Genomic DNA, 24550 nt, shown 5'->3' with positions numbered 1-24550 from the left:
TCAGTTCTGAGTGACAATTAAGTACCTTTGAATGTTTTTCAATTAAAATGGTAAAAAAAAAGAAATAGCTTCAAGAATTTAGCTAGGACTGTCTTGGAGTGATGAGGGGAAAACAAACTGTTATCAGCAGAGAGGTTTGGAACTCTTTCTTAGTGGTCTATTACCTCATTTAGCACCTGGTGATGTCACCAGGCAGGCCTAAACTCCATCCCACCACAACAGACTGTACTTTCAGGCGGCTTTTTCAAACAGCTCTTACACAAAAGGGCATTATCATCAATTTCACAATTTCACAGTATTATTCCAACCTCATAATCTGGAAATATATATAAAACACAGGAAAATAATATTTTTGACTGCACTCAGCATTTAAGTAAGTAGTAGGAAAGACAGATTTCGGACACTGCCAAGGTGTGGTGCTCAGAGGCTAAACATCTGTTGGGCTCCTGTCTCACTGCAATCACAGGAGACACTTTTAATACTCACTCCTGTATCAAAAGGTTGGCTGGTTCTCACAAGTCCTGTAGATCACTTCATTACTCCTGTTTTGTTTACAAAGCTCTACTACACAAGCTTCCAACTTACCTAACTTCATTGATAAAGTATAAAAAAGTAAAATAAGGAAACCTGTTCACTCAAGGTTCCTTGGGTCTCCACAGAACTAAGCAAATCTGTTTTTAGTTTTAATGTACCTCATTGCTGGAACAACTAGAAAATACAGTGGCTTGCGAAAGTATTCACCCCCTTGGCATTTTTCCTATTTTGTTGCCTTACAACCTGGAATTAAAATAGATTTTTGGGGGGTTTGTATCATTTGATTTACACAACATGCCTACCACTTTGAAGATGCAAAATGTTTTTTATTGTGAAACAAACAAGAAATAACACAACAACAAAAAAGAAAACTTGTGTGTGCATAACTATACACCCCCCAAAGTCAATACTTTGTAGTGTCAACTTTTGCAGCAATTACAGCTACAAGTCTCTTGGGGTATGTCTCTATAAGCTTGGCACATCTAGACACAGGGATTTTTGCCCATTGTTCAAGGCAAAACTGCTTCAGCTCCTTCAGGTTGGATGGGTTCCGCTGGTGTACTAAGTCATACCACAGATTCTCAATTGGATTGAGGTCTGGGCATTGACTAAGCCATTCCAAGACATTTAAATGTTCCCCTTAAACCACTCAAGTGTTGCTTTAGCAGTATGCTTAGGGTCATTGTCCTGCTGGAAGGTGAACCTCCGTCCCAGTCTCAAATCTCTGGAAGACTGAAACAGGTTTCCCTCAAGAATTTCCCTGTATTTAGCACCATCCATCATTCCTTCAATTCTGACCAGTTTCCCAGTCCCTGCCAATGAAAAACATCCCCACAGCATGATGCTGGCACCACCATGGTTCACTGTGGGGATGATGTTCTCGGGGGGTTGAGAGGTTTTGGGTTTGTGCCAGACATACATTTTCCTTGATGGCCTAAAAGCTCAATTTTAGTCTTATCTGACCAGAGTACCTTCTTCCATATGTTTGGGGAGTCTCCCACATGCCTTTTGGCGAACACCAAACGTGTTTGCTTATTTTTTTCTTTAAGCAATGGCTTTTTTCTGGCCACTCTTCCATAAAGCCCAGCTCTGTGGTGTACAGCTTAAAGTGGTCCTATGGACAGATACTCCAATCTCCGCTGTGGAGCTTTACAGCTCCTTCAGGGTTATATTTGGTCTCTTTGTTGCCTCTCTGATTAATGCCCTCCTTGCCTGGGTTTTGGTGGGCGGCCATCTCTTGGCAGGTTTGTTGTGGTGCCATATTCTTTCCATTTTTTAATAATGGATTTAATGGTGCTCCGTAGGATGTTCAAAGTTTCTGATATTTTTTTATAACCCAACCCTAATCTGTACTTCTCCACAACTTTGTCCCTGACTTGTTTGGAAAGCTCCTTGGTCTTCATGGTGCCGCTTGCTTGGTGGTGCCCTTTGCTTAGTGGTGTTGCAGACTCAGACTCTATATACACCTATCAGAACAGGTGTATATATACTGAGACCATGTGGCACTTAGACCATGTGGCACCTGCACACAGGTGGGCTTTATTTAACTAATTATGTGACTTCTGGAGGTAATTGATTGCACCAGATCTTATTTAGGGGCTTCATCGCAAAGGGGGTGAATACATATGCATGCACCACTTTTCCGTTTATTTTTATTTTTTTAATAAAAAAAAAAATATGTTTTTCTTCACATCACTTCACCAATTTGAACTATTTTGTGTATGTCCATTACATGAAATCCAAATTAAAATATATTTAAATTACAGTTTGTAATGCAACAAAATAAGAAAAACGCCCAAGGGGATGAATACTTTTGCAAGGCACTGTACATTACAATTGGATGTTCTGGTGCCACTCCCTTCATACTGAGGAATGTAACTGTTTTTCTTTAATATTTGTGTTGTGCTGTATTTTTGTTTATTTTACATCGTATCGGATTTTGATTAGCTTTAGTCTTGTGAATTGTATATGCAGGGTTCCCTTGTGAAAGAGACCATGGTCTCAATGGTGACTCCCTGTTTAAATAATAATATAAAAATTAATAATAATAATAAATAATAAAATCACTGCCTGAGATTTTGAACTTGAAGCCAAAATATATATTCCACTGAGACCATGATTTACGGACTAGAATGGTTGTACAACATCATGGTTAAACTCAAATAATAGTTTTTCATCTTGGCTTTCAAGATTGTTTAGTTTTCAGTCTTTATTCACTTTGAGTCCAGGATTTTGAACTTTAGCGTTTTAGAACTTTTACAACTTTGTTTAGAACACTCCCCCCAAGTTGACTAATGAAAGACACTATAGCTGGTCTTAAACTGCTCATCTGGGAGGGTCTTTGTGCTTGTAGCTGCTCGTTATCCTAACCCCCTGCAGCTGGCCCAATCACAACTCATTAGGACCATTTCCCCATGACCTCCCCCAATCAGTGCCGCCTTTCCACCCCCAGGGACAGAGGGAGCCATCCCCCTTTAACCTAGGCCTCTACCTACCATTTTCACCCTCCTCCTTATTAACCTTCCTCCCTTTCTGCACACATTTTTCCCCTCCATAATTTCCCCCTTTCATCTCCTTACCAACTTCTCTGTCTGTTTCTTACTTTTCCTTAATTTTCCTTCATTCCTTCACTCAAACCTCACTCTACCCCTGCTTTTCCTTCCCCTCTCTCTCACTCTGCCTCCAGCTGTCCCTCTCTCCCCTCACCCTACAGCTACAGCCGGGGGCCCTTTGAACTCAGGTAGCTGCCCGAAATTCCACAATGTGACCCCTGAAAGCATGGTCAAAGCAAACATTTAAACTTGTAGTTACTATAGCGACATTCTTCGCAGGAGTCCAACAGTGAGGTCAAAGTGAAGGGGGGTTGATTAGGGTTGGGGATGTGGTAGGGACTGGGGGGAATGGGAGGGGAGATGGATCGGAGATCCTATAGAGTTCTTTAGGACTCCAAAGGACTCGGTATTCCTGCTTTATAAGAGTTGAAGTCTGAGGTCACATGTCCCACTTTCCCAAGGTATCATTCTCTCCTCTCTCCCTGTAATGACAAGGCAGGAGGCCTGTAGGTGAGAACTTTATTTGTCCTACTTTTTACCATCCCTTCATCATAACTTAAGCATATGTGTCACGCTATATCTTTCAGCGGCTGTATGCATTCAAGCGGATTCCCACAGTTATCTTAATTTGCCGTATAAGCCTACTGTACCATTTGTCCGAGAACAGCACTGAGGGCTTGTGTAGTTGAATGAGGAAATATGATGCTCAGAAAAGTTTTCACATGTGGGACCTTGAAGAATGTTTACCTTATACAGTATCAACATGTATTTTTACAATGCATACAATAAGCTCAAACAAGAAAGAGAGATGTGGGTTTAGATAGTTTATACTGGAAAGTGATCAAAATATGAAACAGACACAACAGAGAATAGGAGTTTTAGTTCCATGGGATGGAAATGCTGTGGTAATTTGTTTATTTGATCTGGTAGTCTTCTGTAAAAGATAATAGGTGGGCTCTATCACTTGGCAGTCGGCCATTTCACGCACCCAAAGGGTTCTGGTGTGTGTGCGTGTGTACGTGACAGTATGCCTTTGTACGTGCGTGCATGTGTGTGTTTGTTTGCATGTGGTGGGAGATTCCCAAGCAAGTGTTTATGGAACAGCTGGCTTTAGCTAAACCTCAGTTTCTAGTTTATTATTCCTGGTTTATGGAAGGTGACACGTTTATTTAGGCTTATTTGTATTTTTCCAGCAGTAAGATTTTTATCAGAGTGCCTGTGTTATTGCAGTTTTGTGGAGTTTACTTATCTTGGAGGTATATTTTGCAAAAATATTGTAGAGCAGAGTGAATGGAAAGCACTTCATTTGTTGCCTTTGTGAGCAATGTTTCACAGTACACAATCTAATTTCCCCTTAAATGTCTCATGTTGGGAGGATGACAATGAGTTAATGTGTATGTACATATTTGTTCAGCTGTAGCTTTTACAATTTACTACTGCAAAGGTTATTCCGCCTATTACTACTGATCCACTAAACTTTTTACAACTGCGAAACTCATTATCTTACTAATTTCATTTAGTGCCAGCTCCAGCAATAAATATATTCAGACATGATCCCCACTGAGTTTAGCCATAGACTCTACTTTAAAATACCTCTAAGCTCCACTAGAGGGAGAAAGTGTTATCAAACTTGTCCCAGCTATTTGAATGAGTCATATCAGATGCACTACACATGTCCTACAAAGCATTGTTGTGGAGGATTGCACCTTTTTGGTCATTATCACATTTTATGTTTTGTAGTGAGTCAAAAGTGAATCACTGCATAGTTGTTGTGATACTTGAGGCCATCTGGTAGAGTTTTTCTTATTAGCTCATTTAAACTCTGTGAAGAAAAGAGGTGTCTGCCAGTGCTGTGAGAGTGAATAAGGCACTAGTTTCTGCAGAAACAGTTTAGATGATAAATCTTCCGAAGAAGGAATGTGATTGTCACTATTCTGTTGAGGTCCTTGTCTGTTCAGCATCGTTGGACTCAGGAAGCTACCTTTGACCTAGCCCCCCTCGTCTTCTCTCCTCTCCACCTCATTCTCTCACCCACAGTTACAAAGACAATCTCCATCCTCGTACTCCCAGTCTGTACAGTCCTTTTTGCTCTGCTACCGTCCACTTCCACAGCCCCTCCCCCTTCTGGCTGTCCATAGGCGAATCATACATGTCCCTTCCTGGCTGACCCCTGAGCCCTGCGGTTCATCTGGTGCAGCAGGAGCAGGAAGAGGGAAGAAACGATGAGGGCCACGCCTGCCATGAGGAAGCCTGTCCCATAGTCATTCATCTTGTCTATAAGGAATCCTGGGTGAATAAAAGATGGGACACAATTATTACCACGTCCATGCATGTATTGTCGTCTTCCGTAAACATTGGGATATAAGGAATTTGTTCCCCTCACTAAGGATTGCTTTCTATTGCCACACACTAAGCTGTTTAAGAACACCACAGGCCAACCCATATCTTGCTTTTCACCCTTCCTTTATGTTCGATTCGGCCTACACCGTTCATGTTCCGGGTCAGTTTGACCCATACAGTAAGTACATCAAGCTCATAAATGTATGATTTTAATCTCCTAAAATGTATTTTCTGGTAGCTGATAATGTCCTTTTTCATATGCTTTTTTCCCTGAGTTGATAGACCAGCTGTTCAATTATTTTTGCTAAATGTTTGATTACTGTACCAAAGTCATAAATTAATCAAATTATGACATCTATGTAATTTCTTACTCATTTTTTGCCAAACATCAGATCACTGTCCCTCGGCCTTTGAATATCACAGGGAAACATACTTATATCCTTATGATCATCATGGATAGATCTTTACTGCACATAAAACCGTTAGTCTCTAGCACAAAGGTCAAGGTCAAATTTACTTAAAATTGGATTCAGATCAGTGTTGCTGAGCTTCTGAGCATCACAGGGAAATCAAACGTATATCTATGTGATCAGCATGGTTGCAACATTCCTGCTCAGGAAGCAGCTTGTTTCTAGTACACACTGCTCAAATGTTATATAGACCAAGGTGAAATTGTGGGTCAAATTCAAATCTGTGTTGCTCACCCTCTGAGCATCATAGAGAAATATACATATATATGTATATATATATATATATATATATATATATATATATATATTACGTGTTTTACAAGCTTGAGATACATACTTAGGAAAGTAAACTCAGCAATAAAAGTTTTTTCAAAGATAAAGGAGCAGGATCGATTTGGAGGTGGAGGGTCTTTCATGGTCTGGGGCGGTGTGTCACAGCATCATCGGACTGAGCTTGTTGTCATTGCAGGCAATCTCAGCGCTGTGTGTTACAGGGAAGATATCATCCTCCCTCATGTGGTACCCTTCCTGCAGGCTCATCCTGACATGACAATGCCACCAGCCATACTGCTCGTTCTGTGCATGATGTTCTGCAAGATGGGAATGTTAGTGTTCTGCCATGGCCAGCAAAGAGCCCGGATCGCAATCCCATTGAGCACGTCTGGGACCCGTTGGATCGGAGGGTGAGGGCTAGGGCCATTCCCCACACCATATACTGACTGTTACTTTTGATTTTATCCCCCCCCACTTTGTTCAGGGACACATTATTCCATTTCTGTTCATCACATATCTGTGGAACTTGTTCAGTTTATGTCTCAGTTGTTGAATCTTGTTATGTTCATACAAATATTTACACATGTTAAGTTTGATGAAAATAAACGCAGTTGACAGTGAGAGGAAGTTAAAAAAAAAATGCTGAGTTTAGAAGGGTCACTACTTCCAGCGCCGACAGAGATGGCAGCCTCGCTTCGCATTCCTAGGAAACTATGCAGTATATTGTTTTTTATGTGTTATTTCTTACATTGTTACCCCAGTAAATCTTATGTTTTATTACAAACAGTTGGGAGGAACTATTGGATATAAGAGCAACGTCAACTCACCAACATTACATCGGATCCTAACCGGCGACCCAAAACAACAGCGCCGCAGAAGGCTGCAGACGGAGCGGTCTTCTGGTCAGGCTCTCTAGACGGGCACGTCGCGCACCGCTCCAGAGCATACTACTCGCCAATGTCCAGTCTCTTTACAACAAGGTAGACGAAATCCGAGCAAGGGTTGCCTTCCAGAGAGACATAAGAGATTGTAACATTCTTTGTTTCACGGAAACATGGCTCACTCGGGATACGTCATCAGAGTCGGTACAGCCACCTGGTTTCTTCAGGCATCGCTCCGACAGAAACAAACATCTCTCTGGTAAGAAGAAGGGCGGGGGTGTATGCCTTATGATTAACGAGACGTGGTGTGATCATAACAACATACAGGAACTCAAGTCCTTTTGTTCACCTGCCCTAGAATTCCTTTAGGACTTCCTTTTCAACTCTTACCACTGCTTTTAATCAGGGCAAGGTGACCGGAACATGACCGAATACGAACAGTGTAGCTATTCCCTCCGCAAGGCAATCAAACAAGCTAAGCCTCAGTATAGAGACAAAGTAGAGTCGCAATTCAACGGCTCAGACACGAGAGGTATGTGGCAAGGTCTACAGTCAATCACGGACTACAAAAGGAAAACCAGCCCCGTCGCAGACCACGTTGTCTTGGTCCCAGACAAACTAAACAACTTCTTTGCTCGCTTTGAGGACAATACTGTGCCACTGACACGGCTCACTACCAAAACATGTGGGCTCTCCTTCACTGCAGCTAACATGAGTAAAACATTTAACAGCGTTAACCCTCGCAAGGCACCCCTAGTCGCATCCTCAGAGCATGTGCAGACCAGCTGGCTGGTGTGTTCACGGACATATTCAATCAATCCTTATCCCAGTCTGCTGTTCCCACATGCTTCAAGAGGGCCAACATTGGTCCTGTGCCCAAGAAAGCAAAGGTAACTGAGCTAAATGACTATTAGTAGCACTCACTTCCGTCATCATGAAGTGCTTTGAGAGACTAGTCAAGGACCATATCACCTCCACCCTACCTGACACCCTAGACCCACTCCAATTTGCTTACCGCCCCAATAGGTCCACAGACGACGCAATCACAATCACACTGCACACTGCCCTAACCCATCTTGACAAGAGGAATACCTATGTAAGAATGCTGTTCATCGACTACAGCTCAGCATTTAACACCCATAGTACCCTCCAAACTCGTCATTAAGCTTGACCCCGCCCTGTGCAACTGGGTCCTGGACTTCCTGACGGGCCGCCCCCAGGTGGTGAGGGTAGGAAACAACATCTCCACCCCGCTGATCCTCAACACAGGGGCCCCACAAGGGTGCGTGCTCAGCCCTCTCCTATACTTCCTGTTCACCCATGACTGCGTGGCCATGCACGCCTACAACTCAATCATCAAGTTTGCAGACGACACTACAGTGGTAGGCTTGATTACCAACAACGACGAGACGGCCTACAGGGAGGAGGTGAGGGCCCTCGGAGTGTGGTGTCAGGAAAATAACCTCACACTCAATGTCAACAAAACAAAGGAGATGATCGTGGACTTCAGGAAACAGCAGAGGGAGCAGCCCCCTATCCACATCGACGGGACAGGAGTGGAGAAGGTCGAAAGCTTTAAGTTCCTAGGCGTGCACATCACGGACAAACTGAAATGGTCCACCCACACAGACAGCGTGGTGTAGAAGGCACAGCAGCAACAACCACCCGAGCCACTGCCTGTTCACCTCGCTATCATCCAGAAGGCGAGGTCAGCACAGGTGCATCAAAGCGGTGACCGAGAGACTGAAAAACAGCTTCTATCTCAAGGCCATCAGACTGTTAAACAGCCATCACTAACTTTGAGTGGCTGCTGCCAACATACTGACTCATCTCTAGCCACTTTATTAATGAAAAATTGATGTAATAAATGTATCACTAGCCACTTTAAACAATGGCACTTTATATAATGTTTACATACCCTACATTACTCATCTCATATGTATATACTGTACTCTATACCATCTACTGCATCTTGCCTATGCCGTTCGGCCATCGCTAATTCATATATCTGTATGTACATATTCTTATTCATTCCTTTGCACTTGTGTGTATAAGGTAGTTGTTGTGAAATTGTTAGATTACTTGTTAGATAATACTGCAGGGTCGGAACTAGAAGCACAAGCATTTCGCTACACTCACATTAACATCTGCTAACCATGTGTATGTGACAAATCTATTTTTATTTTATTTGGTTTGATTTGGTGGAAAAATTACTTAAAATATAATTTTAGTGATTTCAAACTCTGTTCCAGGTCAAATTTCCCCGGGAACATAAGGGAAGGGATAATCAACATAAAACTTGATTTAGCTACATTTTCTTTATCCTAATAGCCTTGTAAATGAACTTGAAACAGAATTTGGTGATCTGATATTTTGATACCGTGCTAATCCAAAGAGCTTTAATTGTGTTGATAATGATCCCTGGGCTGTAGTCTCTCTGCTAAGCCCCCCTCTCTCTCTCAGCAGTAGTGTTTAATCAGAGGAAGGAGTAATGGAGAAATAGAGAGAGAAAGGACTTCCGGCAACTGGGTGGAACTCAACTCTGGCCGAGAAACAATATGGTTCCCTCTTACAAACTGGATCAGGCCTACATTAATTTACAAAGCAATTACACGGATCGTTATGATACAGTGAAAACTACATTCCTTCCTCCTGAAATCCAGCCTCTCCAACTTCAACAACTCACGTCTCTTCTCTATTACTGACAGGAAAATAATAAACTCAGTTAATTGTCTCCTGGTATAGCTATAGCCACAATTAAAGTCATGTTTTTTCTTTGGTGACCGGGCCAGAGCTTGACATAAGAGATTTTTCCACCTGATGTAGTGTTGAAGGTGCTCTGAGGCAAAACACTTTCTGGCATGCCCCGAGCTGTGTGGTGCTAAGCCAAGCCCTGATTTGGCAGCCTATATTTACTGTTATTGTTTAGACCAGAGGGGTAAAATATTACCACCTCAGTAATCAGCCCCAAATGCTATGGTTATCAGAGCTTTTCTGAAGGCAGTGGGGCACGTCTATTATACTGTTGGTATTCTTCCACTATGTTGTATTGTGTGTTTTTGGTCTGTGCTACAACAGAGTTAACATTTAAGAGTACCTTTGCTATTTATATTTTTACCCAATGCTGTGCATGCAGTTGTTCACAAGGTCTATGAAGAATCATGGTCTGTGAAACATTATTTTACATTCAGACAAAGAGCTGGAGTGGAGTGTGTGTGCTAGAAGAGGAAGTCAATGGAGAGGAAACCCATCCCAGAGAAATACATTTATTATGGGGTCAATAGCCCATGAAATTAACTGTAAAGCACAATGATATATATTTGTGCACCGTCTCTGAATATAGGATCTCTGTATATGAATGTTAGTAAAAGCCATCATCTACTGGAGAATGACCATTCGAAGGAAGAGCTCAAATCCCTCAATGGTTAGCTACATGAAGTGATGTTCAATTAAAACCAGAACATAGTTACAGTAATCACACGGTTCATAACTCAAGGTTACATTTTCTATAAGCAAATGCCTTTTGGAATTGCACAACCAGAGACAAGGTCATAGAGAATACCCTTGAGCTAATGACAGATGAGCTCACCTGCGATGGGCGGCCCCAGGAGGCCACCGCTGCTGCGGATGAGCATGAAGAAGCCGAGGGCACTCCCCAGCCGCTGCACGCCTACCACCTCAGCCAGCACGGTGATGTGGATGGAGACGGTGGCCCCGTACACCAGGCCATAGGCTGAACTGAAGGCAGCCAGCTCAAGGAAGGAGGAGGCGAGGGGACACAGCAGCAGGACTATACCCAGCAAGATCACAGTGGCAGTCAGCTGCTGCACCATCTCCACTAGATGCAGGTTGGCCACCCAACCGAAGAACACCCGGCCCGTCAGGTCCAGAACTGCTGAGATGGACATGAGGGCAGTCGCCTGGTACTCCTCCACTCCCTGGCTCCGGGCATAGGGCACAAGGAAGAGGGCCGGGGCAAAAAAGCCCAAAGCAGCAAACACCCCGAACATGGAGTAGACCATGAAGCGGGGGTTGGTGATGAGTGTGTAGTCCACGTAGCGCAGGACTTTGCTCCATAGCTCAGCCTTTCTGGCCTTCTGGGCTTGGGCCTTACCTGTCACCTCCACTGTCCCTTCAGAGCTGGATTTAGTCTGGGGCAAGGCATCCAACGTCAAGTCTCCTTCCTCCTCTCTGACCTCCTTGGGAGGCAGCTTAGTGGGGGTGTTCAGGGGGCGCAGTAACATCCCACAAACACACAGGTTGAGCTGCAGGCCCCCCAGCACTAGCATGGCCCCCCTCCAGGAGTAGTGGTCCACCAGCAGCTGGAACAGGGGAGTAAACAGGAAGGTGATGATGCACTCTCCAGCGCTGGCCAAGGCGTTGGCCATGGGCCTCCTCTTCTCAAAATACCAGCCCACCATGGTCACTGTGGGGGTCCAGGTCAGGGCATAACCAAAACCTACAGGGTAAGTAAAGACCACAGCACTGTATGTGGGACTGGAGAAATAATTAATTTAAGGAAAGATTGGGATTGGGGGGTTGAATTTATTAGAAACATAGTTAAATTGCAGTCAATTCTCATAAATCATGAACAGAATGCATCAATGATTCGTATTTCCTTCAACTTTCTGAAGAAGTAACGTCTGTTTCAATGCGCCTGTGTGATGTTGTGTAGCCAGTTAGCATGCCTAAACAGTCATTTCTAAAAAGGCTTTCCCCAAAAACCTTCTCAATGAAATGTTGACTAGGCCTACCTGGCAGAATGATATCATGATGATTTGTATCATCGGGTGGGCATTTGTTTTGCAAACTCTTCCCATCACATGAAACACCGCTACAAGAACCGCTACAGACATCTAGCGCTAGCCAAACTCAATGGTCTCTAGCTGGTGCACAGTTGAATTAAAGGTCATCTACACCTTCACCCCCCCCAAAAAATCTGATTTTCCCCAGACCTCAAAAGTGGTCTCCTGATTTAGTGTAAACATTTTTGTGGACTTATAATATCAAATGTGGTTATTTTTCTATTTAAAAAAAGTGTGTTGTTGAGAGTGAAAAACAGACAAATTGGGAAAAATCCCAAACCTGGAATAACAAATCTGAGAAAATGGAATTTGGCTAAAAATATTATAAATAATGTTAATTATCATGCTCTATGTATTCCTGTCTGGGGAGACTGAGATTAACATTACATGTCATGATAAACCTTAAGCGCAGACCAAGGAGCCCAACTCCCCCTGCCCTAGGACACTATTTTCTCTATCTATTGTGGTTTAGAAAGTAAGGAGTATTGAGATTAATTAAATGCGTATTATCTACTTGTTATTCACAACAACAATAAAAAACAAAAAAAAGTGAAAAAATGTTTTATCACTTTTTGGGTCCTAACTAATTTGCATACCTGATCTATGTGTGTTTGTATCTATACTGTCAGACTACTTACCGGTTAGGAGCCCAACAGTGATGTAAAGTTGAACCAGGTTCTGGGCGTAAGCCCCAGCCACCATCCCCACACAGCTCAGTAGACCTCCTATCATCACCACGGACCGGTGGCTGTAGCGAGCACTCAGAGCAGACGCCACGGGGGCTAAACAGGGAAACACAGGAGAGACAGTCAGACTAAGCATCAAAACTTTGTGAAAGACAAATGCAGCCAAGAGTTCTAAACTGATGTGAAGTTTACAGTGCTGATGACATTTCCATATTCTATTGTAATCCTGCTAATCTGCACTCTCATCTGATTGCAACTAGTTTGATTCATTTATCTGTTTCTCATCAACACATCTTGGTGCTCTTCATGTACACTCCATTTCTTTTATAGATGTATTTTCTCGTGGTTTTTACTCTTTGACTGAGGTGGCATCAATTACACACTCCGAAAGCTCAGGTCAGAAATGAGAGTGGTGAGCTTCAGCAAAACATAACTGTGCTTCTAGGGTGGGGGTCTGGCGACTAGGCGATTTATTTTTGCTTTTTCTTAAAATTTCATGCACAAGATTACTTTTTAATATATCACTTAACAACACTACAGCTAGCAAGATGGAATGTTAATGGGATGAATGGCCAAAATAAACGAGCGGCCTGCTTAGATTACTTTTGTAGACATAACATTTATGTTATATTTATTCAAGAGTCCCACCTAAAATAATCTGATGCCCAAAGATTTGCAAACAGGCATTATGTTGCAGTGTCATCCTCTGTAGATCCCAACACTCGTGGCTCCCTTGTTGTCATGAGACGCAGCTTAACATGGACTGTTCTGGGAAAATATGGTAGCGCTGACGGTAGGATATCATATATCATATAACAAAACTGCAACCTCAGGTAGGAAAAAGGCTTTCATATCAGTATATGCTCCAACCCAGTATGAGCCTACTTTTTTTTAATCTAACCGTGTTGGTGGCAAATATTACAGATTTTTCTCTGATCATACGTGTGGATATGAATGCCATTTTATTAACTTTGGCCACCAATCTCAAATGGCTTTCACACCCGTGTCGGTGGCATTTAGCAACCTGGTCAGGGATTTTAATCTTACTGACATATTCCTACGTCTAGACAATTTTGTTTTTACTCTGCTAGACATAAATCCTACTCCAGAACTGCATACTCAGATATTCATAATGCATCGATATGCCCATGTCCACTTTCTGATCATAGCTTAGTCAGAGCATCATGCCGGCATTTCAATGTAACGTTAATAAAGAACAAACCATTTTGTACTCTATTTGAAAACGAACTAGTTTAACTAACACAGATTGTTGGGTCTGTTGAAGATGTCCTTATCCAGCTCAGCATTCAACACCATAGTGCCTTCCAAGCTCATTACTAAGCTAAGGACCCTGGGACTGAACACATCCCTCTGCAACTGGATCCTGGACTTCCTGACAGGACAACCCCAGGTGGTGAGGGTAGGCAACAACTTATCCGCCACGCTGACTCTCAATACGGGGGCCTCTTAAGAGTGCATTCTTAATCCCCTCCTGTACTGCCTGTTACCCCACAACTGTGTGGCCAAGCACAACTCCAACACCATCATTAAGTTTGCCCGACGACACAACGGTGGTAGGCCTGATCACTGACGATGATAAGACAGCCTATAGGGAGGAGGTCAGAGACCTGGCAGTGTGGTGCCAGGACAACAACCTCTCCCTCAACGTCAGCAAAACAAAGGAGTTGATTGTGGGCACAGGAAACGGAGGGCTGAGCATGCCCCCATTTACATCGACAGGGCTGCAATGGAGCGGGTTGAGAGCTTCAAGTTCTTTGGTGTCCACATCACTAAGGATCTATCGTGGTCCAAACACACCAACACAGTTGTGAAGAGGGCATGACAACGCCTCTTCCCACCCAGGATGCGGAAAATATTTGGCATGGGCCCTCAGATCCTCAAAAAGTTCTACAGCTGCACCATTGAGAGCATCTTGACTGGCTGCATCACCACATGGTATGCCAACGGCTATCCTACCTCAAGGTGCTATAGAGGGTAATGCGGATGGCCCAGTACATCACGGGGTTCAAGCTCCCTGCCATTCAGGACTTTTACACCATGCGGTGTCAGAGGAAGTCCCTAAAAATTGTCAACGACTCCAGCCACCCAAGTCATAGACTGTTCTCTCTGTTACTGCTTGGCAAACTGTACCGATACACCAAGTCTGGAATCAAACAGGACCCTGAACATACATAAGACTGCTAAATAGTTAATTAAATAGTTAATCAAATAGCTACCCTGACTAGCTGCACTGACGCTTTTTGCAATAACTTTTTGGACTCGTTATATATGCTGCTAGTAATGTTAATTATCTGTCACTTTATTCCTAGTTATATATACACTACCGGTCAAAAGTTTTAGAACACCTACTCATTCAAGGGTTTTTCTTTATTTTTACTATTTTCTACATTGGGCTTTTTAACCAAAAAGGAGAGTGATGGATGACTGGCCTCCACAATCCCCCAACCTCAACCAAATTGAGATGGTTTGGGATGAGTCAGACCACAGAGTGAAGGAAAAGCAGCCAACAAGTGCTCAGCATATGTGTGAACTCCTTCAAGACTGTTGGAAAAACATTCCAGGTGAAGCTGGTTGAGAGAATGCCAAGAGTGTGCAAAGCTGTCATCAAGGCAATGGGTGGCTATTTGAAGAATCTCAAATCTAAAATATATTTTGATTTGTTTAACACTTCTTTGGTTACTACATGATTCCATATGTGTTATTTCAAGTTGTGATGTCTACACTATTATTATACAATGTAAAAAACTGTAAAAATAAAGAAAAACCCTTGAATGAGTAGGTGTGTCCAAACTTTTGATTGGTACTCTAGGTGTCCCTACATCACCCTGGCTAAAGCTGTTCAGCTGCTTACAACCCTATACTGACACCTGGTGGCTAATATCTCAGAAGACTGACATTCAATTTTTATTGATTTATTTATTTCACCTTTATTTAACCAGGTAGGCCAGTTGAGAACAAGTTCTCATTTACAACTGCGACCTGGCCAAGATAAAGCAAAGCAGTGCGACAAAAACATCACAGTTACAAATGGGATAAACAAACATACAGTCAATAACACAATAGAAAAATATGTATACAGTGTGTGCAAATGAAGGAAGGAGGTAAGGCAATAAATAGGCCAATTGTGGGAAAGTAATTACAATTTAGCAATTAAACACTGAAGGGATATATGTGCAGATGAGGATGTGCAAGTAGAAATACTGGTGTGCAAAAGAGCAGAAAAACAAAAACAAATATGGGGATGAGGTAGGTAGTTGGTTGGATGAGCTATTTACAGATGGGCTGTGTACAGTTGCAGCGATCGGTAAGCTGCTCTGACAGCTGACGCTTAAAGTTAATAAGGGAGATGTAAGTCTCCAACTTCAGTGATTTTTGCAATTCGTTCCAGTCATTGGCAGCAGAGAACTGGAAGGAAAAGCGGCCAAAGGACGTGTTGACCAGTGAAATATACCTGCTGGAGCGCGTGGTACGGGTGGGTGTTGCTTTGGTGACCAGTAAGCTGAGATAACTAGCAAAGACTTATAGATGACCTGGAGCCAGTGGGTTTGGCAATGAATATGTAGCAAGGACCAGCCAACAAGAGCATACAGGTTGCAGTGGTGGGTACTATATGGGGCTTTGGTGACAAAACAGATGGCATTGTGATAGACTGCATCCAATTTGCTGAGTAGAGTGTTGGAGGCTATTTTGTAAATGACATCGCTGAAGTCAAGGATCGGTAGGATAGTCAGTTTTACAAGGGTATGTTTGGCAGCATGAGTGAAGGAGGCTTTGTTGCAAAATAGGAAGCCGATTTGAGATTTAACTTTGGATTGGAGATGCTTAATGTGAGTCTGGAAGGAGAGTTTACAGTCTAGCCAGACTCCTAGGTATTTATAGTTGTCCACATATTCTAAGTCAGAACTGTCCAGAGTAGTGATGCTAGTCGGGTGGGCGGGTGCTGGCAGCGATCAGTTGAAGAGCATGCATTTCGTTTTACTAGCATTTAAGAGCAGTTGGATGCCACGGAAGGAGAGTTGTAATGGCGTTGAAGCTCGTTTGGAGGTTTGTTAACACAGTGTCCAAAGAAGAGCCAGATGTATACAGAATCGTGTCGTCTGCGTAGAGGTGGATCAAAGAATCACCCGCAGCAAGAGCGACATCGATATATACAGAGAAAAGAGTCAGCCCGAGAATTGAACCCTGTGGCACCCCCATAGAGACTGCCAGAGGTCCGGACAACAGGCCCTCCGATTTGACACACTGAACTCTATCTGAGAAGTAGTTAGTGAACCAGGCGAGGCAGTCATTAGAAAAACCAAGGCTTTTGAGTCTGCTGATAAGAATACGATGATTGACAGAGTCGAAAACCCTGGCCAGGTCGATGAAGACGGCTGCACAGTACTGTCTTTTATCGATGGCGGTTATGATATCATAAACATAAACTGACATAAACATGTAGTAGAAATGAGTATAGTAGTAATAGTCAAAGAAATGTCCAGAAGGGTTGGAGCCTATATTTTGATCCATGTTTGCCTTGAATAATACTAGTTTAACTCACTCAGATTTCACTTTAAAGACAGTCCGATTTCATTAGACAGGTCAAGGTCAATTCAAGGAAAATCATGTTTTAATTGCCTTCGAATAAGGTTCTCACCTCCACAGTGTATGGTTGCCACAGTGATGGATGTAATCCAGGAGGTTCCTGTTGCTGTGGCCTCAAAGTAGCTGTGGATCTCCATGTAGAACACTCCGAAGGCCTTGATCACTCCAAAGGTCAGCCCAAACACCAGGAAGCAGGCCAGCAGGATGAACCATCCGTAGCCTCCATCAGGGGGGCCCACCGTAAGCTGCTGTCGCTCCCGCACAGTCCCACTCTTCACTGGGGAGTCCATTTCCAACCTTAGGCTGACAGGCTCTTCTCAAGCATCTATGGTAAGATACAGTAATAGATAAGTTAATATCAATTTGTTCTTATATCTGCCCATCCCGTTTAAACAGGTGTTGTTGTGACTCCATTTTTTTAATCGTTTTTTTTTATTTCACCTTTATTTAACCAGGTAGGCCAGTTGAGAACAAGTTCTCATTTACAACTGCGACCTCGCCAAGATAAAGTAAAGCAGTGTGACACAAACAACACAGGGTTACAAATGGGATAAACAAAAGTTCAGTCAATAACACAATAGAAAAGTCTATATACAGTGTGTGCAAATGTAGTAAGATTAGGTAAGTAAGGCAATAAATAGACCATAATGGCGAATAAGATATAAGGCTCCAACTTCAGTGATTTTTGCAATTCGTTCCAGTCATTGGCAACAGAGAACTGGAAGGAAACGCGGCCAAAGAGGAGTTGGCTTTGGGGATGACCAATGAAATATACCTGCTGGAGCGCGTGCTACAGGTGGATGTTGCTATGGTGACCAGTGAGCTGAGATAAGGCGAGGCTTTACCTAGCAAAGACTTATAGATGACCTGGAGCCAGTGGGTTTGGCAATGAATATGAAGTGAGGGCCAGCCAACGAGAGCATACAGGTCGCAGTGGTGGGTAGTATATGGGGCTTTGGTAACAAAATGGATGGCACTGTGATAGACTGCATCCAATTTGCTGAGTAGAGTGTTGGAGGCTATTTTGTAAATGACATCGCCGAAGTCAAGGATCGGTAGGATAGTCAGTTTTACGAGGGTATGTTTGGCAGCATGAGTGAAGGAGGCTTTGTTGCGAAATAGGAAGCCGATTCTAGATTTAATTTTGGATTGGAGATGATTAATGTGATTCTGGAAAGAGAGTTTACAGTGTAACCAGACACCTAGGTATTTGTAGTTGTCCAGTAGCGAGAGCGACATCATTGATGTATACAGATAAAAGAGTCGGCCCAAGATTCGAACCCTGTGACACCCCCATAGATTTGACACACTGAACTCTATCTGAGAAGAAGTTTGTGAACCAGGCGAGGCAATCATTTGAGAAACCAAGGCTGTTGAGTCTGCCGATAAGAATGCGGTGATTGACAGAGTCGAAAGCCTGGCCAGGCCGATGAAGATGGCTGCACAGTATTGTCTTTTATTGATGGAGGTTATGATATCGTTTAGGACCTTGAGCGTGGCTGGGGTGCACCCATGACCAGCTCGGAAACCAGATTGCATAGCGGAGAAGGTACGGTGGTCTCAGACAGTGATCTCAGTGCTATTACACAGGTAACTTGACCTTAGTTTCATCACTTATTGCCTCACAATAGCAAGACTTGAATTAATCATTATCACACCTTTTGTGGAATTATCAGTCCTGTTGTTAAAGCTCCCTCAAAGTCATGCTGATTCCCACGTAAAATAGCCTTTGAGTGACCAAAACATCACCCATAATATTTTTATGTACTTTTTCTCTCATGTCAAACTATCAGGAAGTCTGAAAAGAGTGGGAGGGGAGCTAATAGTCTGAATGAGTGGGGAGCTCAACTTTTACTCACAGTTCTTTGAATTGCCTACGTCAAGCAATGTGTGCTCGATGCTGCAGTAAGATCGCCTCAAGCAAATTTGCTGATACACAAAGAACTCAAACAAATTGAAATTGCAACATCCAGTCCTGTCATACATCACATCATGGTTTCACTGTTCACGACCTTTAAGTAATCTACACCAGAGTACAACAGATGTGTGAAGTGCAGCCTTCAACACAGCATTATTATTGCCATCTGAAATAGTTGCCAGCTTCGCTGAACTCCAGAGATATTGCCAGAACTTTAAATAGCGGAAATATTACATTGCAATTTCTTTTAATTGTTGCAACAGGTGTTATGAGATAACATCTGAAAAAGTCACTGACCTGCCATTAATCAGAGGTACATTATAAGAGCTACTGTATGGATGGTTTAGCTGCAATAGTGGTCTGATGAGTGGTTGGCTCAGTCAGTCCCGATCTGTAGGTAGAAAGATCACACTGACACTCACCAGCACAGACACCACAAACTCTCCGCCAGGATACAAAGGTTAAAGATGGGGCAGAGAGAGGGGGGGGGGGTTGCAATACCTCACTCTACAAGGAGTTGGACTAATATAGTTCATGAACATAGTTGAGCATGCAAAGATCATCTGCAGAGGACTTCATATAAAGTAGGGGCAACTTTGCATTATAAAAGGAATAAGGGGTTTATAAGGCCAGTGTGACCATTACTTTTTAACCAGCCTCTCACTCTGCTGCCTAACGCTAGTACAAAATGAGTCTAATGCTGGTCATTATTTACATGTACATGTATATCAGTATGGGCAAATTATATTGTCATCCTCAGGTTCATACAAACTTGGCAGATACATGTTATGATCACAGGTTCATGGTTGCTAGCTAGGCCACATGTAGACTGCCACAGTACCGAAAGTACAATGCAATATGTCAGTATACTGTCTCAAGGATGTTGATCGGTCTCATTTTGCATTCCTGTTCAGTTATTTTGTTGTATTTTTATGGGTACAGTGTTTTCCTGTGTTTTCATAACTTTTGCATACTACTCTGTTATTCAACCCATTGATTCCAAAGGTGTTGTATCACAGGTTGATGATTACAAAACCAGGGCCTCTTTCACAAGCACTGGTCATGTCCCTACGCACGGTAACTGTAACCTCATGTAACTCAGCCAAACAAGAGGACTCTCATAACCAGGCCAGACATATTCAACCCATTCCTAGCATATCTTTGTGTAAGGACACTCGCATGCATAAGTCTGTGCCTTCAGATTTTTCTACTCTGTTATCCTGTTTGCGCCAGAGGGAAAGAGGTCCTCTCTCCTCTGATAATATGGTGTTCTGTGAGCTAAATGAGCAATAGAGACTGAGTTACTGGTAGCACTGACTGTACAGTTGTGAGACCAGCTATATTTAATCACAGATTAGACCCTAGCGGTTTACCTAAACCTCAGAGGGGGACTGTGACGTGGTGTGCTGGGAAGGAAGGCCCAATCTGTCCCCAAGAAAACATACAGCTTTGAACTGGATGAGAAAGTTAGTATTTTCAGTATTGATTTACGAAGCTTTTGCTGAATACTTTGTTTTTGTCGAACTTTGCTATGTTCCACTGTCTCACATCTTTTACTTATTAACCTACTGAGCCAGACTAGTGCTAAAATAGCATCATTTCTCACTCCAAGGGTTTCTGGTAACAAAATATTTTATGTAGTGTTATAATTCGCTATGAGGGATTTCGATAGTCTCCTCTAAATTCTTGCAAAAGTCATTCTGGAATCTCCTGTTTGGGGTTTAAAGCTTAGAATGAAAAAATAAATACATCTGCTGCATCCCCAGTTGGATAGTAATTTCGAAAGGAACAGATCTCCCTGCCTGTATTATGGCAACATATCTTTACATATTACAGAGTATTACACAAGATTTCTCATAAGCGAAAATCTGTGTGGCTTCATAGTAATAGCTTTCGCAGAAAAGCTTGTTTTGTCATGGTGATGGGACAGTAAATAATACATCTCAACTGCTGGTCAGTATGCTAAAAGGTTGATAGTGGTGAGACATTATTGAATTATACATATATGGTGGGGATACATCTGCTGAATAATACAGTAGATTGATAGTGGTCATATACAGGACGACCCCTGAATAATGGATCCATGTTGGTGAAACCCAGGACCTCCTGGTGAATATGGAGGAGAGGCAATATACTGTACTACAGGACCTGTGGTGGTGTCCGGTTGTCTGTATGTGTGCTACTGGATAGCTCTGTCTTATTCCCCTACAGTGTTCATTATTGTGAACTGATGGTTGTTTTCTGTATCCAGATGTTGCTGGTGTCCTGTTCTCATGGGATCAAATGTAATGCATGTTATAGCACTGAGTGGTACAGCAAGATCACACTTGGTCATATGTTGTTTTTGTTTAGGATAATATCAGCAGCCTTCTAAGAACTTTGTCTTGAATCAGCAGTGCAAACATGTCTGTTATTACATTATTCCTACATATCTGTTTGGGTTTGCTTAGTCAGCTCTACTCACCAAGAGCCCTATTCAATCATGAATCTACACATTCATTTCTACACTCTTAGAAAAAAAGGTGCTATCTAGTACCTAAAAGACTTCTTCAGCTGTCCACATAGGAGAACCCTTTAAAGAACCCTTTTAAGTTTTGGTTCCAGGTACAACTCCTTTGTTCCATGTAGAACAGAGGAGGCTGGTGGGAGGAGCTATAGGAGGACAGGTTCATTGTAATAGCTGTCCAACCTCCATCAATGTCCAACCTCCAGCCAATCAACGAGGAAACCTTGAACATGGGCTAATAAAAGAAGGTCACGATAACAGAACAATGAGGTGTTAATGACTCATGGGTTATTCCACAATCCACAATCCTTGATTAGCTCTCAAATTGGATTCAGTCCAGGGTTTACATTGGAAAATCAGGCTAAATGTGTAATTAAAAATCTTATCTGATAATTACCTTTCATTATTGGAACATACAGATTTGGACAGCAGGGTGTTTCTTCCCACCCCATCAGTTACAGTGGGCAGTCAATGTGTTTGTGATGACCGTGTTCTTGAGCTTACAGTCTGATCTGCCCATCCATCTGAGCCCCACCTCTTTCACTTCCTCCCCCAGAATGTCTAAGTCAATGCCTTGATCAATCAGGAAGGTCCCACGGCATGCCGATGCCTGTTTAATAATCAGAGCACACAGAGCAGCCTGATACTTCTGCTCTGCTTCGTCTAACCCATAGTGTGTTCACAGATCAGATTTGTTTTTTAGCAGAGTGTGAATTATTCCACCCAGCCAGCGAAGACAAGACTTGCAGCGCTCGGGGCTGCTGACAGCGCCAGCCACAGCCCTGTCAGAAATACTGCTGACTCAGGCATCTTCAGGGAAGAGTTGGATTGAGGCTCTGGAAATGGATTTGACCTTTGAAGCAGTTAACCATTAATCCATGGCAAAACTTTGAACGTGCCCTCCGAGGGGAGGGGTGGACAGGGAGAGCAGCCACGCGTCACAACCATGACCTGTAACTATTGTATAGGGAAATTGTAAAACTAATGCCTCTGTCTGTCCTGTCATAACCTCTTTTATCCGCTCCGGATGAGAATGAGTTGGATATTCTGGGGCATTCTCGTCTGGCAGCCCTTCAACTCCTGTGGCATATTACCAAAAAGCACAGGTTTCTCTCGGTTTATAGAGGTGGTTCTACTGTTAGATGCTGTGTAGGAAAACCAGAAGTACAGCCAAACTTGGATAACCTGTCAGAGTCATGTAACGTTCGTCTGTACCTGATCTAAGAGTTTTCCCTATTATCATGCTGGACCAGACTGGACCAGACAGATGCTGTTGGACTGGTAATACTCTAACAAACAATGTTTTACAATGCAAGATTATAGAAATACAAATATACAGTGCATTCGGAAAATATTCAGACCTGTTAGATGCATTCAGGACAAAGAGTTCAATCTTAGTTTCATCAGACCAGATAAACTTGTTTCTCATGGTCTGAGTCCTTTAGGTGCCTTTTGGCAAACTCCAAGTGGGCTGTCATGTGCCTTTTACTGAGGAGTGGCTTCCGTTTGGCCACTGCCATAAAGGCCTGATTGATGGAGTGCTGCAAAGATGGTCGTCCTTCTGGAAGGTTCTTCCGTCTCCACAGAGGAACTCTAGAGCTCTGTCAGAGTGACCATCAGGTTCTTGGTCACCTCCCTGACCAAGGCCCTTCTCCCCTGATTGCTCAGTTTGGCCGGGCGGCAGCTCTAGGAAGCGTCTTGGTGGTTCCAAACTTCTTTCATTTAAGAATGATGGAGGCCACTGTGTTCTGGGGAACTTCAATGCTGCGGAAATGTTTTGGTACCCTTCCCCAGATCTGTGCCTCGACACAAACCTGTCTCTGAGCTCTACAGACAATTCCTTCGACCTCATGGTTTATTTTTTTCTTACACTGTCAACTGTGGGACCTTATATAGACAGGTGTGTGCCTTTCCAAATCATGTCCAATCAATTGAATTTACCACAGGTGGACTCCAATGAAGTTATAGAAACATCTCAAGGATGATCAATGGAAACAGGATGCACCTGAGCTCAATTTCGAGTCTCATAGCAAAGGGTCTAAAAACTTACAGTTGAAGTCGGAAGTTTACATACACCTTAGCCAAATACATTTAAACTCAATTTTTCATTTAATCTGAGTAAAAATTCCCTGTCTTAGGTCAGTTAGGATCACCACTTTATTTTAAGAATGTGAAATGTCAGAATAATAGTAGAGAGAATGATTTATTTTAGCTTTTATTTCTTTCATCACATTCCCAGTGGGTCAGAAGTTTACATACACTCAATTAGCATTTGGTAGCATTGCCTCTAAATTGTTTAACTTGGGTCAAACCTGTTTCCTCCAGCATCTTCACAAGGTCCTTTGCTGTTGTTCTGGGATTGATTTGCACTTTTCGCACCGAAGTACGTTCATCTCTAAGAGACAGAATGCATCTCCTTCCTGAGTGGTATGACGGTTGCGTGGTCCCATGGTGTTTATACTTACATACTATTGTTTGTACAAATGAACATGGTACCTTCAGGCATTTGGAAATTGCTCCCAAGGATGAACCGGACTTGTGGAGGTCTACAGTTTGAAGGTCGGCCTTGAAATACGTCCACAGGTACACCTCTAATTGACTCAAATGATGTCAATTAGCCTATCAGAAGCTTCTAAAGCCATGACATAATTTTCTGGAATTTTCCAGGCTGTTTAAAGGCACAGTCAACTTAGTGTATGTAAACTTCTGACTCACTGGAATTGTGATACAGTGAATTATAAGTGAAATAATCTGTCTGTAAACAATTGTTGAAAAGATTACTTTTCCCTTTGACACAAAGTAGATGTCCTAACCGACTTGCCAAAACTATAGTTTCTTAACAAGAAATTTGTGGAGTAGTTGAAAAACTAGTTTTAATGACTCCAACCTAAGTGTATGTAAACTTCCGACTTCAACTGTGTATTTATACGGTATTTCAATTTTTTTTAAATGCATTTTCTAAAATGTCTAAAAACCTGTT

The 24550-nt window shown here is 42.7% G+C and overlaps 1 protein-coding gene across 1 annotated transcript; it reads right to left on the bottom strand.

Annotated features, from left to right (window-relative positions):
- Positions 1–3895: 3895 nt before the first annotated feature.
- On the bottom strand, positions 3896–19481 carry LOC139530105 (monocarboxylate transporter 2). Its single transcript, XM_071326204.1, has 5 exons — positions 19362–19481; positions 17199–17471; positions 12494–12637; positions 10640–11509; positions 3896–5372 (listed from the first exon to the last, which is right to left on the bottom strand). Exons 2-5 carry the CDS (start codon positions 17434–17436, stop codon positions 5230–5232), a joined length of 1395 nt encoding a protein of 464 aa, XP_071182305.1. The 5' UTR covers positions 17437–17471; positions 19362–19481; the 3' UTR covers positions 3896–5229.
- Between the last annotated feature and the right edge of the window lie 5069 nt (positions 19482–24550).

Source organism: Salvelinus alpinus, chromosome 9 (genome assembly GCF_045679555.1).
Source record: "Salvelinus alpinus chromosome 9, SLU_Salpinus.1, whole genome shotgun sequence".
Lineage (NCBI taxonomy): Eukaryota > Metazoa > Chordata > Actinopteri > Salmoniformes > Salmonidae > Salvelinus > Salvelinus alpinus.
The sequence above is the reverse complement of the archived record's forward strand: the minus strand, read 5'-3'. Positions and strand labels throughout refer to the sequence as shown.